General features: G+C 42.4%; 1 protein-coding gene across 10 annotated transcripts in view; it reads right to left on the bottom strand.

Moving 5' to 3' along the window:
- Nucleotides 1-16,508, bottom strand: part of Raph1 (Ras association (RalGDS/AF-6) and pleckstrin homology domains 1) — an 86,728-nt gene that overhangs the window by 56,496 nt on the left and 13,724 nt on the right. For 9 of the 10 annotated variants that reach the window (XR_013044129.1, XM_076550275.1, XM_076550273.1 and 6 more), the window contains exon 2: nt 3,138-3,257. Coding sequence is in view for 9 of the 10 variants with exons in the window: in XM_076550275.1 (XP_076406390.1) it covers nt 3,138-3,257 (120 nt within the window). In the remaining variant the exon portion in view is untranslated. Of the gene's footprint in view, nt 1-3,137; nt 3,258-8,919; nt 9,286-16,508 lie in introns of those variants that run through there. The other variant, XM_076550274.1, reaches the window with a different exon arrangement.

The following is a 16,508-nucleotide window of genomic DNA, read 5'->3' as shown; positions in this document are numbered from 1 at the left end:
AAGGCTGCCCCACCCACCCACCCACCCACCCACCCACTAACCTATCCAACAGAGGACTGACTACGGACCAAGTACTTAAACCCTAATCCTATAGGGAACATTTATTATTGAGAACACCACACCGGCACAGAACTGAATACTAGTCTTTATGACAAAACTGCTTTCTGTAAAAATGAAGACTTAGGAACTGGGGAAATGGCTCAGTTAAGAGCTTGTAGCTTATGCACGAGGACCTGAGTATAGATCCCGGGACCCCTGTAAGGGACGGGCATGTGTGCCTGAGTGGTGTGGGCCTGTCATCTTGGCAAGGGGGTGGCAGAGAGATGAAGATCCCGGGGGCTTACTGGTCAGCCAGTCTAGACAACTGGAGCTTCAGGTTCAGCAGGAGACTGTTTCAGAGAATAAGGCAGAGTGCCAGAGAGATAACTTAGAAGGTTAAGAAGGCCCTTGCTGCCTCACCTTCCAATCTAAGTTCAATCCCTGAGACCCGCGTGGTAGAAGGAGAGAACCACAACTCCCACGAGTTCTCTGACCTCCACCAACTCCACGGCATGCATGACTCCCTCCCTCCACATACAGCATGAATACGCAATAAAAAGATAGAGAAGAGACCAGATATGACGGCTAATCTTGCTTGTCAATTTGACTACTTCTGGAACCAAATAAAACGCAAGCAGCTGGGCACAACTACTGAATTCTTGGCCTTCCCACCAGGAGGCAGCCATAGCTGGCTGGTTCACAGTCTGTAAGCCACTCTAATTACCACCACCACCCCTTATATATATGCATTCATTCTGTTCTTTTAGAGAATGGTGTCTCATCCGCCAGATGTCAACCTCTGGACTCTATATACATGTGTACACCCACACCCACACACGCCTGCCCCTGCACTCGCAGAGTAGAAAATTAAACAGAAACGGTTTGGTATCTACAGACACCAAAAGACATTTCGACAAAAATGTTACCTTTTTTGACTACAAAGCTTGTAGAGTTTTGAATGAGAACGCCCCCCCCCCCCCCATCGGCTCAGTTCCCAGTTGGTGGACTGGATAGGAAGGATTAGGAGGCGTGACCTTGTAGGAGGAGGTGTGTCACTGGGGGGTGGGCTTTTAGGTCTCCCTCTCTCTTTTTGCTTCCTGCTTGTGGATTAGCTGTTAAGACTCAGCCCCTGCTCTGGCACTATGCCTGCCTGTCTCCTGCCATGCTGAATGTGGACTCACTCTCTGAAACTGTGAGCAAGCCCCAAACTGAATGCTTTCTTTTATAAGTTGCCTTGGTCATAGTGTCTCTTTATAGCAATAGAGTAAGACAGAGAAGAAGGGAAATATTCACATGAAATCCTAGCAGAGCTGAGAACATTTTCCTCCAAACCTAGTAGTAACGGACTAACGCTACAAATGTATATGCCTTTCAAACTGACCCACAGCTAAGAGGTAAGCATTCTTCATTTTACACATTCATCTTATTTTTCCATTAGCTATGGAATCTCGTAGTTATGCATTCCCAAAGAAATTATTTAAACATAAATAAATTCTAATGTTCTCAGTATTATGAAATTAGTTTTAATAAATATAACCATATTTATACATTATTACATACAGTATATTAACCAGGGAAATAAAAACTGCATCTTTTTATTCCAAAGTGTCCTGGCGTAGGGGATAACGGCTTAGCAAGTAAAATGCTTGCCATGAAAACCTGGCCCCTAAACTCAACCCCAGGAATCCATACAAAGGTAGCAGACTCCACAAAGTTGTACCCTGACCTCCACATGCAAACTGAGGCATGCATGCACTGGTCCCCCCGCCCCCACATACACACATACAACATAATGATAAAAATTAAAAAAATTAAGACCTATGATCCAAAACAAATGAACACATGCACACCATGATGTCCCAGGCCTATAATCTCAACATTTGGGCAGCAGACACAAGACTGGTAGTTCAAGGTCATCCTGGACCTTGACATATAACATCAAGTTATATGTCAAGTCCAAGACCACCCTGAGCTACATGAGACCCCATCTCAAAAACTAACCAGCCAACCACTCACCACACTGCCAGCAACAAGAAATCCACAATCCAATAAAACAAAGCAAAAACCAAACCAAACCAAAAAACTTTAGAACCATTTCAAATGTAGCCTGGAATGCACTTTTGTTAGTATTTTGAAAATATGAGACAGAAAATACAAACAATATATGCCATAAAGTGTATTTAAATTTGTTATAGGGCAAAATTTGTCAAAATTTAGATTTTTAAGCTTTGGACTTGAAAATTGTTTTAGCTTACAATCTCAAATTTATGGAAGATATTAAATCACCTCTCGTATTAACAGAACCCTGTTAAAGAACTGGGTTTTTTTAACCTTAGAATAAGCACAAAAAGGAGCTGGGGAGACAGCTGGTTTGTTAAAGCACTTGCAAGCACGCGGACATGTATCTGCCTCCTCAACCCACGCCTAGATGGTGGGCTCTTGTCATCCTAGCCTGGGGAGGCAGATACAGGAAGAACCCCCAGGTCTAGCCCAATCGGTAAGCATCATGAAAGCCAATGAAAGACCTATTTCATCTGGTGACTTCCTCTTACGGAACCCATACCCACGCTTCCCTACCTTCTTCTGAGCGCCTTTGCCCACATCTAGTCCTGGTGCTTAAGCCTGTATTAAACTTATCTTTAATAAAATCTCCAACTCTGCTTCACTAAAAGAGGGGTGCTTAGGGGGAAGAAGAGGAGCAAAAGGACCCTTTGTTTCAAAGAAGTTGTGGCTTTCCGAGGAAGAAACCCTGAGGATATCCTCTGGTCTCTACCTGCACGGTCATGTCCACACAGATGAACACACGTATCACACACACACACACAGACACACACACAGACACACACACACACACACACACAGACACACACACACACACACACACACGACCACGTAAGCATACACAAATAATAACCACAGAAGATACTACCTTGCACTGTAAAGCTTTTATCCCTCTACCTGTTCATGGTTTTCTTCTCTTTTAGCAGTACTTTAAAATTTAGTCTGCACCCACACCTTCTGTGTGTACGTCAAACTTTAACCATGCGGTGAGAGCTTCAAACCCGCAGCCAGCTAGCTTTTCAGGTAACCCGTCTAACCTGAGTGAGTTTGTCCAGTTCGCCGAGCCAGGCTCCAAACATCTTATCCAGGTCCTGGTCTTCCTTGTCGCTGTCTTCCTCAGCACCATGGTCAAGCTCTTCATCCGACAACTGCTCCATCTGAAATGCAGGCGCGTGTGTTGAGCGAGCAGGTACAAAGTCAACTTAATGATTCAGTACAAGGCCTGACACATGATGCGACTCTCTGGAATCAGATCTTAGGAAACAGGAACGATTAATGAAGACGATGGCGACAAGCAGAGTAAGGACCGGACGAGCCCGGGAGGTCAGTCCCCTGAGAAAGGGACACTATCAAGAAGGACTAGAGTCACAAACAGCGATTTCCAAAATATACAGAGTACTCCTTTCAACCAGCAGAGCGTGCCAGGCTCTCTGCTGACTGGCTCTGTAATACTCCAAATACAGTTTCAAAGACTTCAACACAGTTCCACAAATATGAGGCTAGACATTTTGTAGACTATGTTCAGATTTCACTTAAATTTCCAATCTGTGACATGAGGACGACTGTGTTCTGAAACACTGAACATACTGTACTTCAAATCACGTACCAACACGCAGAGTTCCTGAAGATATAATAAAGTCCAAAGTCACCGGCAGGTCAAGGAAGCTCTGCAAAACCCTGCCTTCGGGGACCGGCCCTCACCATCTCCTCCTGCTACCACACCCCTCCAGCTTTCCAGACTCAACTCTCTTGCTTGTGGAACGTACGGACCTGCTCCAAGCTCCAGCCTTTCTATGTCAGCTCTCCCACCAGGACTCTCTCCTCCAGATCCGCGCAGGTTTGTGCCCTGGCTTCATTCAGGTCTCGGCCTAAGTGAGCATCCCACCCTTGTCACATTCTGTCCCCTGTGTGCTTTCCGTTTTCTTCATAGGACTGTTTATTTGAGGGGGAGGGCAGAGTTTTCCTATGTAGTGCTGGCTGTCCTAGAATTCTCTGTAGACCAGGCTGGCCTTGAACTCACAGAGATCCACCTGCCTCCGCTTTCTGGTGCTAGGATTAAAGGTGTGCGCCACCACACCCGGCTTCGTCACCTTTCTTTCTCTCTTTACTTATTTATGACAACCCGACCACTGTTCCCCTTTCCTCTCCTCCCAGCTCTTCTCTCATCACCTCCCCTCTGGCCCGCCCCCACCCACGCCTCCTCCACTTCTATTCAGAGAAAGGCAGGCCTCCCATGGATATCAACCAAACACGACATATCTAGTTGAAGGCTGGACAAGGCAACTCACTATGAGGATAAGGGTCCCCAAAGCTGGCACAACAATCATAGACAGCCCATTTCCACTGTTAGGAGCGCCACAAGACCAAGCCACACAACTGTCTCATATACGCAGAGGGCCTAGGTCAGTCCCATGCAGGCTCCCTGGTTGTTAGTTCAGTCTCTGTGAAGCCCTATAAGCTCAGGTTAGTTGACTGATTCTGTGGGTTTTCTGGTGGTGTCTTTATAGCACCTTTAGCCACAGTCACATTTATCCTTTCTCTTCTCCACTGGAAGGAAAGATCCCTAAGAGTAAGGGTCCATTTCCTTCCTGCATCTACATACTTTGAGCGGCTGGCACTTGGGTCACAGTTGTGTCATTAAGTATCTGTTTAAATAAATGAATATTTAAATGTGCGCGCGCACACACACACACACACACACACACACACACACACGCACACACACTTTTTAAAAGGTCCCTAAGAACTTAAGACCAAAGCCCATAAGATAAATATTATTACACAAATAATAAAGGACCAAAACAAACCCTGAGTACTAGTCCTTCAGAAGCAGGTAGGTTCTTAACTCTGTAGGAGTGAAGACCCAGATTCCAGATCCAGCTGCTCACAGCTGTTTATAACTCCAGTTCTAAGGAATCTGATGCCCTCTTCTGGTTTCCACACGCACTGCATATACACAGTCCACAAGCGTATGCTTGGTACATACACATGGTATAAAAAGTTAACTTCTGATCCTCTTGTCTCCACTTCCTGAGTTTGGGGACTAACAGGTGTGCACACTAGAATTTATGGGGTGCTGGGGATGGAACCAGAACTTCATGCATGCTAGCCAAGCACTGTATCAGCTGAACTACATTCCCAGCTAACATTATACCAATTATTTAAAACTATTCAACTGCAAATGAAGAAAATTGGGCTAAGAAAAATTAAGTAACTTTCCCCAAGCTTAATAACAGTAAATAACAGCGTAAAAAATTGTATGACTTATTTACTATATTAGTGGTTTCTGAACTGACTATTCTAGAGTTGCTGTTACTGGCCACTATGTATATAGATAAGTTTGAGAAGGGTAAAAAAATTTCTTTTCTTTTCTTTTTTCTTTTGGTTTTTCAAGACAGGGTTTCTCTGTGTAGTTTTGGTGCCTGTCCTGGATCTCGCTCTGTAGACCAGGCTGGCCTCGAACTCACAGAGATCCACTTGCCTCTGCCTCCTGAGTGCTGGGATTAAAGGCGTGTGCCACCACTGCCTGGCTAGAAGGGTAAAAAAATTTAAATACCACATATTTTTATTCATTTGTTCAATAACACTTACTGGGTAGCTAGCTCTCCTATGCCGGGCACTATGCTAAGGGAAGCACAGTGACATGAGGTCAGCTAAGATCCATTTCCTAGTGGATCCCTAGTCTACTGGCGTGAGGAATGTAAAGTCAGAAGGATAACTTGTGGGAATCGTTTCTGTCTTCCCAGCACGGGGGTCCCAGAGATCAAACTCAGGTTGTCCAGCTTAGGGGCAAGCACCCTTACCTGCTGAATCATCTTGCCAGCCCCATCAAGGCTTAAAGAAACAGAGAAAAGAAGACTGGTAATCTACCATTTTTATATGCTAGGCAGTAAATAATTGTGCTTAATTATTAAAGGTCAAAGATTGTAGTATATATAGTAAACTCAACTGCACCCAATGTAACTATCCATGAGGTATACTTTAAGATGAAACAATATTATTCCTGTTAAATTTTCCATGAAACTAATTATTCATGCCCATTTCTCCTATTAATTTTCTGTTTAGGAGAATCTCATTTATTAGTCAATTTCTTCTTTGAGAGAGGAGGGAACTGTAATTATCCAGAAGGGTGGGCTTCTTGAGGCTTAGGGATCTGGTTAAGTATATTCTAGGTAGGGTAAGCTGTACAGAAGTGAGGTGGGAGTGAGCAAGGGGAGGGAGAGAGGAAGGGTGGATGAGACTGTCGCGGGGCTGACTCAAATACAACAGAGCAGAGAAAACTCACAAGAGGACTACGGCAAGGTCTTGTCTTACAGGCCCTGGGAAGCCAAGCCCGTATGCCACTCTTCCCGTTCACAATTCCCTGAAGCAACTGCAGCCTTAACGTGGTAGAGACAGGGGAAAGGGACAGAACTGGTTTTTATTCAGAGGACAGAGTGACTGCATAAGAAGGGAAAGATCACTGGGAAGGTATTCTAAACACTAGGCAGAGATAATTATATCTAAGGAAATTGAAGATCTAGGAGGAACCTCAACTTACACAAGTCATAAGCTTATGAAGTCATGAGAAAAACTCATGATACACACAGTCAGGGTACCTTACTCATTACAGAGGTTTTTTTTGTCCCTTTAATTAAAAATGCTTTTTACAAAATTATGTATTCTGTATTTAGAACCACATTAAAAATCTCAGTAAGCACTCAGGTTTAACTCAGAGGCAGCTATGGTTATGGGCAACAGTTTATCTGACACCAGGCTGTAGCACGAATCTTAGAAGGTAAGTTTATTAGGGTGCACAATATTTTGGGGATCATAATATCACCACACCAGGCTCCCCTTCGATCCTAGGGAGGCCGAAGTCCCGCACCTGAGGTGCACAGGTAAGGTCAGAGTCACACCTGTGTTGCTCTCAAGTTCAGTCCAGTGGGTCTGTCTCCAAAAAAGTTGGTAATGACTCTGCCAAGGCAACCAGTGATTGCCAAGGTTTTAGGATGACCGAGAAACTGACCCGTCAGAATGGACAGGCCTGGACAGGCTGTACCTCCTGCCCTGATCACCCAAGTCCTTGAGAACCCATGGAGATTGAAAGCAGCAGAAAAACATTAAGCAACAGTGGAAACACCACTTCTGAAGGGACAGACTACCAGCACTCTGACAGATGTGGCCCAGTCTACAGCCAGAAAACTCTATGGAACTATTAAGGAGATCCTCTGTAGTGCACGGTCTGTGAGCTGGAATGTATATGGCTGCCACCCTCATGACGTCATAAATGACATCACTGGTGATGCAGTAGAATGACCCGCTAGTTAAGAACAAGGAAAAAGCCGGGCGGTAGTGGCGCACGCCTTTAATCCCAGCACTCGGAAGGCAGAGCCAGGCGGATCTCTGTGAGTTCGAGGCCAGCCTAGGCTACCAAGTGAGTCCCAGGAAAGGCACAAAGCTACACAGAGAAACCCTGTCTCAAACCCCCCCCCCCCAAAAAAAAAAAAAAAAAAAACCAAGAACAAGGAAAAATATTGCAATAAATAATCCGCTGACCAAACCACATATAAACAACAACAGCCAAAAAACAAAACACCTAAATCCCAGAAAACAGTAGAGTGGGGTTACCCATACAATATTCTCCTGGATCTAATATGTTCAATGTGTCAAAAATTGCATGAGAAGCTTCTACTTCATTTAATATTTATGGTATATTTTCTATGTGCCACACACCAGAAAAACAGATGAACACAATGATGTTTAATCTCAAGGTATAGACACCTAGTAGGAGGACCAATAAGCCAGCAATAATAAAATAAAAAGTGCTATACCCAAGGCTATGTATGTTGAGTATAGTTTAACTCAGTCTGAGAAGGCAGGAGGAGAGGGACGTACTTCAGTGAGACAGGAAGCCAATGGACAAGGGAGAGACGGATAAGGGCGTTTTAGGCAGAGCATTTACTATGTGTAAGAGCAGAACGGTTTGAGAAAGTAAGACGTTATGAATTCTAAGTGGCTTGGTGTTCCCGGGGTGCAGTACAAACATGGAAGAAAAGGAGGCTGGGGATGAGGAGATACAAAACTCTACACCGTATGAAAGAGTTAGATGCTTATCCTGTAGGACAATGTTTTTCTAGCTGTGGTCTGTTCATGCTAGACACCAAAAGTACCTGGGAGTAGATGTTGTTTAAAAGCCAGGGTTTTTTTTGTTTGAAGATTTGTTTTCTTTTCTTGTATATGTGTATCTATATCTGCTGCACGAGTTTATACCATTATGTGTGGGTGCCTTGTAGGCCAAGAGAGGGAGTCAAACTCCCCTGGAGCTGGAGTTACAGACAGCTGTGAGCCGCTTGATGTGGGAGCTGGGAACCGCACCTTTCTCTGGAAGAGCAGCAAGTGTTCTAAGGAACTGAGCCTTCTCTCCAGCCCCCAAGAGACAGGATATAATGACCTACCCAATGTCAAGGAGGTAGAACATTTGAAAAAAGTTCCTCCAGGCATTATGTTCTCTAAAGCTTGCCAACTACAGTATAAATGACTGTGTTGCTACAGTTACTGGGAAGACTTTAGGGCAGCAAGTGATGCAGTTTTATGTAGCTGCAACTAAATTAAAGACAGAACAAACTAGAGTAATATTCTAGTACGCTATAAAGAAATTGGGCATCGCTGGGAAAAAAAGTAACTAATAACCAATTATTTCTCTTCTAGTACAACAGAATTGTTCTTAATCACTTATTCCAACAATTTTGCTTCTTTATTTCCAGTTATTTTTCATCAGCTCTCTCAAAGAAACGGTCTGTTGACACATCTCCTAAGCTGCGGTAATGTTGAACGTACTTGTAAAGCAAACTTCGGTCGGCAGTATGTGAAGACTTCCACATTCAAGGGGTGCCTCCAACCATGCAAGACACAGCTGCAATAGCACTCCTAGGTACCTGCCCCAAGGGCTTCAAACCATCGCCACAGAGATGGCACTTTCGTGGCCAGGTTTCCCGCGGCACTCTTCAGAATAGTTAAGTACGGAGCCGACCGAGGTGCCTAACAACAGAGGAACTGACAAAGAAAATGCGACATATAAATACAACGGAATTGTTTTCAGCTGTAAAGAACGATGAAATGATTGACTTTCAGGATATAACTGGAAATAATCGTATTAAGCAAATTAATCCAGTCTCCCAGAAAGACAAATATCATTTGTTATCTCATGTGATTCTAGATTTTAACTTACATAAATATACAAAATCACGCATATATATATATTAATATATATACGCTATGGATGCAGAAGCTAAACTGTTCATGGGAACACAGGATTAAAGGGTAAGAAGAGGGTAAATGGGAAGGAGGGGAGGTCTTCGAGGCGATACGCTCAATGTGCAATATACACTATGAACGCTCACGTCCTTACGTAAAGTAAGCATGTACAAGGAATATACAGTGAAAAGGTTTTAAAGAATCTTGTGTAAAGAGGCACAATGTCTGCAATGATATTTTCATCAGACTGGAGGAAAAGAGTGTGTGCATGCATGTGTTAGGTGCAATGAGGGGGTACTCAGGGGGGTAGATAAGAAATGATAAATGGGCAAAATGTAAACAGCAGATGGATCTGAGGAAACAAAGTCTATACTTCTGTGATATCACCACTTTTCTGAAATTATATTAAAATAAGCTAAGGAACTAAAAGAAGAAAGAAAAGAAAAAGAAGAGGGATGAGAGAGTCTTTGTCTTAGGAAGTTATTTAGTTGAGAAACAAAGTCAATAGATAGAAATTCAGAATAATCTTAAAATAATAAAACATAGGCTATTAAACATTTCTTAACACACTAAATATACAACTTAGTCTAAGGACTGAAAAATAATTATATAATTCTTTAAAATATAGTTTAAAAATTATATGTGCATATATATTACTTTTCCTGAAGTATTTTCCTGGCTTATTCAACTATCTTCTTAGACATAGTCTGACCATGATAAAAATTTAGCTTTATTTAATGCAGAGAGAAGTTTAACATATTGGAAAAATAATTACTCCTCAGATAATTTAAAGAGACATTCAAAGACTCCCTTCTAAATGTTACAAACCCTAACCATTAGTCTATAACCCTAACCATTAGTCAATAATCACACCATTCAGGAGGAGGCTGAGGCCAGCCTGGACTAGAGGAAGGCTATGTCTCCACTCCACTTCCGCTTCCCTCTCGGAGCACTAACTAACTCAGGTGAGGCTGGTTAAAGTCACACCTACATCAGGAAGACGTCAGAACATAGCTCCAAATCAAAGGCCTCTGCTACTTGCCAAATAGAAAGGCTAAACCGTAGACTTTGGGGTGTTTTTTTTTTTTTTTAATGGGGTTGGAGAGATGATTTAATGGTTTAGAGCATGCACTGTTCCCAGCACCCAGTCAGTCAGGTGGCCTAAGACCGCCTGCAACTCAAGCTCCAAAGAAACCAAAGCCTCTTGGCCCCTCACCACACACACGCGCACACACACACACACACACACACACACACACACACACACACACACGCACGCGCGGCATGCCCTACCTCTTGCCGACACTCAGAGACAACACTGGTCAGCTATCCCCTACCTGACAAAGCTTTCAGATGTTCATTTCATCTATTGTATAAACTTAAGATTTCTAAGAAAAGACATTCTATAATTCCTGAGAGAAGATGAATTCAATATTGCGTCCCATGCAACCAACCAATCAACTAAAAGTGACACCACTATACATTCATCAGTGTCAGGAGGCTTTCATTTTTGTTTTTCAAAAGCAGACATAACATATAGCCTCTAACCTCTTAACTTTGTACAGTTCAGTGACTCCTGATTATATTCACAATGCCACACAGCCTTCCACTATCAAATTCCAAAATAAACTTAGAAAAAAAATTAAGCTAAACTCTGCCTTCCGAGTCCTTGGGCTTCATTCACTACTTTGGGCTGTTATTTATCTCTTGCAGGTGGCTACACTGGCTGCCTGGTTCCATTTCGACCCAAGAGGTGGTTGGTCTACAGTAGAAATACCTGCAGGAAGCTTTCTCAGCCCTTTCTTTTTTTTGTATTTCTACACCCATCGCACACTTGGTTCAGCTCTTTTAAAAAACAAACCTGTTAAAACGCTGTGCGAGATAAACAGAAATTAGCCGCTACTTTGTCTCTAAGGACCATGAACCTTGTACCTGCTGAAGCCAGCTAATCAGCCTTGTACAACGTCCTGGCTATTTGTGCACTGGCCTCATCAGCCCCAGCACCCATGTAGGTTACAAGTTTCTGGAAAGAGAGAACGTAACAGCTTCTTTCCATTTATCATTCTAGAGCAATGATCAGAGAATCACATTCTTTACTGATCTCAATTTTAACACTTGCTCTTTTGCCAAAATACTACCAATTTAAGATGCTTAAAAATTAAGCTAATGTTAATTTAAGATGGCTCAAAGCTAAAGGTACACTTCTTAAAAAAAAGATCAATTTATCTGGTTATAAGTAAATACTCAAAGGAACCAACACATTTTAAAATTGGTTTCTCCACTAATAGCACAATTATTAAGAAAAATTCTACTATACACAACTTGAGCTGAATGTTTCCCTAAGGATATTTTAAGACATGATTTAGCAGCTACGCTAACAATAACAAATGCATATTAGTAAGGACAAAGCCTAAACTCAAACTGGTTTTAAAAAAGAATCCATTCAAATACAAAATATTAAGAAACCTCATAAGGCAGGTGAAAATGTGCTTGCCTCAAAGCACTGAGTTTGAGCCTCAGGATTCACATGTGGAAGGAGAAAACCAACTCCTGCGGGTTGTTTTCTGACCTCCAAGTGTGCCATGGCACACACTGTGTGTGTGTGTGTGTGTGTGTGTGTGTGTGTGTGTGTGTGTGTGTGTATGTGTGGGGGGGGTGGAGGGTACATGCATACCCATTAATAAATGTATTTTTTTTAAAGGGAAAGAAATCACATTTGTCACGTAGCTGTTCTTTGAACTGGTGTCCCTTGTTCCACGTGTTCTTTGAAAAGCTCTACTCCTACCTGGCAATGTTCAGGGACACCCTCAGTAACAGAGCAAGTGTGAGGCAAGCAAGCCTGAACTACGTGAGGCCAGCCTGAACTACGTGAGGCCAGCCTGAACTACTGTGAGGCCAGCCTGAACTACTGTGAGGCCAGCCTGAACTACTGTGAGGCCAGCCTGAACTATGTGAGGCCAGCTTGAACTCCTGTGAGGCCAGCCTGAACTACTGTGAGGCAAACCTGAACCACGCGGAACCTGGGTGAGGCAGCCTACAGCACTCGGGAGTTCAGGCCAGCCTGTTCTACACAGTGAGTTCCAGTCCAGTCCGTGTTACAGAGTGACACCTAATCCTAAAATAAAATACAAGTTTTTAAGCTGTTGAGTATTCAAATAATACATGGTAAGTGTCTCCTTTTTGTTTAGACTTATAGTGATATGCATGCCACTGTATCTCTGTGTGTCTCTCTCCAAGTATTTTTAAACAACTTCTTTTTTTAAAAAAAAAATTAACTTTATTTTATGTCCATTGGTGTGAGGGTGTTGGGTCCCCTGGAACTGGAGTTACAGACAGTGGTGAGCTGCCATGTGGGAGCTAGGAATTGAACTCAGGTCCTCTGGAAGAGCAGTCAGTGCTCTTAAGTACTGAGCTATCAATCCAGCCCACAAAACAACTTCTTGTTAAATCTGAAATTTCAAATAAGTAAATCTTCTATTTGTGTGCCCCAAATCTGAATGAGTAACAGATCATCACAACACTGCAAAGATCAGCTTAAGGAACAAGTCTGTAAGAATCCTCTAGTTCGAACTTGAAACTAAACAGAGTCTGAAAAACTCAAATTCTCGTTCTGGTCTAATTTTACCACTAACGAGTCGTTAGCACTGGTTTTCTTAACCTGCAGAGAGGGGACAGAAAGTAGGAGGGAGTTAGTTAGCTGTGAGACAGATAAACTGATGCCAGAGGGGTCCCCTCCCCCTCCTCAGGTCGCTCTCCCATGAAGGTGTAGCATTCAAAGACTAATTTCACTCTAACTCCGAACCAATCTGTCAGTCTTCTCTAAGTTAGGTCCGGAAGAGAGGCACCAATTGCTCTTCACCCTCTAGGCAGGTTGGTTAAGGGGAGGGAGAGGCGTGAAGTGAGGCTTTCTCACTTTCTCCAGAAACCCCTATCCACAGCGATGCGTGAAGTCTCAGCAGGAGTCTGGACCCGGTACAAGGTGCTCAGACCTCTAGTGACTGACCTTAATGCATTTAATATTCTTGCCCTTGTTTTTACTCTTGTTTTCAGAACCACTGTCTGAATAGAACGAATGGTCATGGGTATGCTGTGCAACAAAATTGGAATCTAGAAAGCACAAACTACCCATGATAAATAATATTCTAGAGAGGGCTTGCTTCATACCTAAATTTTTTATACAACTATGTTAAAAACTGATAGCATATCTGCTCCATAACATAGATTAGAATAGTGTTTAAAGGTGACTATTATCAAATAAAATTAAAGGTTCAAGATAACGCTGTCTTATCCGTTCTATAGTTTGGTATTCTTAGTGCCTCTCCTGCTCCCAAACCTTGTGTATACATGTACATACACATTTGGGAAAGCTGGGTGGAGGTAGGGATTACAGTATTCTAATTTGAAAAGAAGGAAAAAACGGTGGCATCATCTCTGTTCTATTATCATAAAGAGACAAATTCACAGAGAATCTCAAAAGGAAGACTGTAAGGACCTTACAGGCTACTTAACTTTCCTAATAACCTTTTAATGAAATGTGAGCAAAACTTAGAAAAAACTACCGACTTCACTAAAGAAGCCGCAATGCCTAGCTGTTAGATACTTCCACCAGACACTACACTGAGTGAAGAGAGAATCAAAATTTAAATCTGTCAGCTCTCATCTTGCCTCCTGCATAGAAATAAAAATAAACAGGCAGTATATTGAGTTTAATGGCCTGTTTTTCATCATGGCTAAAATAACCCTTTTCTTCTCTCAATAAATATTTCACTTTAATTTTGACTGAATAGTTTTCAAGATGTTAGAATAGTCTATCGTGAATAATTGATGGTCTCATAGCCATTCTACACAGACACACCTACACACATGCCTACACACACACACACACACACACACACACACACACACACACACACACACACACGTTACAGTAGATTCTCCCACTCTCCTTCCCCGTCTCCTTGTAATTATGAATGCTAAACAGGCATACCACTCATAAGCCAGTGTCCTTTATTCCACTTCTGTCTCATATACATTACCTGTTGACAAATGAACTTCATTTTATTAAAACGGAACATTTTTTGAGATGAAAAATGTTATAGTTCTGGCTAGCCATGTACTTACAATGTAGACCAGGTTAACCAAACTTATTGTGACCCACTTGCCTCTACCTCCAAGTGTTGGGTTTAAAGGCATGCATCGCCACACCCAGCCCTTACTTTAAGAACTGGGTTCCAGTTTTTACACTACTGAGTTGGAATCCCAAGTCAAACACTTTCAACATTCTGTGAACTTAAAGATGAAACTAGGTAAGACTTCCACCTAACATCTTAAAATCCATTCGTGAAAGATTAAAATGTAATATTTAATATTTTGAGAAAAGAAATAGCGATGAACATAGGCCTTCTGTACCATAAAAAGACATCCTTCAAAAGTAAAAGAAAGCTGGGCGTGGTGGCACATGCCTGCAATCCCAACACTTGGGAGACTGAGGCAGGAGGATTGCTGTGACTCTGACAAGAGAACAGGCTTCTGAGACACACACAGTCCCTTTTTAAGTGACTCTTTCAGGACTCTACCAGACACTTCTGTCTCTTTCCCCTTTCTCCTATCACAATGATGCATGTAAGACTTCCCACGCTAAGATGAGGACTATGATGCGCTTCTGTGCAAGAAGCTTAGTTCTCAGAATTTCTAGCTAAAGCAAGACCCTGAAGGTAATCTCTATGCACTTTCTAGAGTGAGAGAAGATAAATGCATTACATCTATTGCTTATGTAAATGAAAAATTCTTAATAGTAGGCTTCAGTACTTTTACAAATCATTTATAGTACTCAGTAAAATCATTTCTCCAAAGTTTTTGTTACATCCTAAGTTGCTTGTTGTCATTTTTAATCTAATTTTAGATAAAAATTAGATAAATGTTGGTTTTTATCTAATTTTAAGATTTTCTCCCTATGCCATCAGTCCTGGTACAAATAAACTTAATGCAATGAGAAACATGAAGGAAAAACAAACTATTCTGAGACAAACAACACTTGAATAACTACCAGTGGAGCTCCTAACAAGAAATGTTCAAAGAATCCAATAGTCACTCAGTTGCATAAGTGAAGGTATAAACTAAAACCTCAACTTTTGTTTATTATTATAAGAGACATCTTAATATACAACTGGGCTGCCCTAAAACTGATGACCTTCCTGAATCTCCCAAGAGTGGCGTCACAGACATGAAATACCAAGCTCACAATCAACTTTTCTTATTCTTAGCTGAGCAAACGGATAACCATTTGTTCAAACCAACAGTAGCAACACCGTATCTGATTATGTACACTAAGGCGTGTATCACATGCCGTGCGAGTGCTTACATGTAAGTGGAATGAATGGTAACCATGACACAAGGGAGAGCAGAGAAGAATCAGAACAATCCGTCCTGAGAAGGTGCTCAAATTATCTTGAAGCAATGCTGTCTGAAAATGTGTTTATAGGTTGGGGGGTGGGGTGGCGGACGGCTTTATCCAGCACTCAGGAGGCAGAGGCGGGCAAAACTTTGTGAGTTTGAGGCTAGCCTGGTCTACAGGACAGCCAGGGCTACAGAGTGAAATGCTGTGTCAAAAAAAAAAAAAAAACCAAAAAGAAAAAAAAAATGTTTATATTAGCTATAATGTATACGGCAAACTCCAAGGCAACTAACCACAAAAAAGTAGGGAAGGAAGTTTAAGTGATCTATCTACAAAGGAGAAGAGAAAATGTACTTATGTAAAATATTCTACTAAAACAAAAAGGGACAGAAAGGGGGAACAGTATAAAAACAGGAACAATGGCTGAGGGGCCCCCAACTGGATCAGGCCCTCTGAATAGGTGAGACAGTTGATTGGCTTGATCTGTTTGGGAGGCATCCAGGCAGTGGGACCAAGTCCTGTGCTCATTGCATGAGTTGGCTGTTTGAAACCTGGGGCTTATGCAGGGACGCTTGGCTCAGGCTGGGAGGAGGGGACTGGACCTGCCTGGACTGAGCCTACCAGGTTGATCTCAATCCTGGGGGAGTCTTTCCCCTGGAGGAGGTGGGAATGGGGGGTGGGCTGGGGGGAAGGCGAGGGGGGCAGGATGGGGGAGAACAAGGAATCTGTGGCTGATATGTAGAATTAAATTATATTGTAAAATAAAATAATAAAAAAA

Source organism: Peromyscus maniculatus, chromosome 13 (assembly GCF_049852395.1).
Source record: "Peromyscus maniculatus bairdii isolate BWxNUB_F1_BW_parent chromosome 13, HU_Pman_BW_mat_3.1, whole genome shotgun sequence".
NCBI classification, from domain to species: Eukaryota; Metazoa; Chordata; class Mammalia; order Rodentia; family Cricetidae; genus Peromyscus; species Peromyscus maniculatus.
Note: the sequence above shows the minus strand (reverse complement) of the source record. Positions and strands in the feature narration are given on the sequence as shown.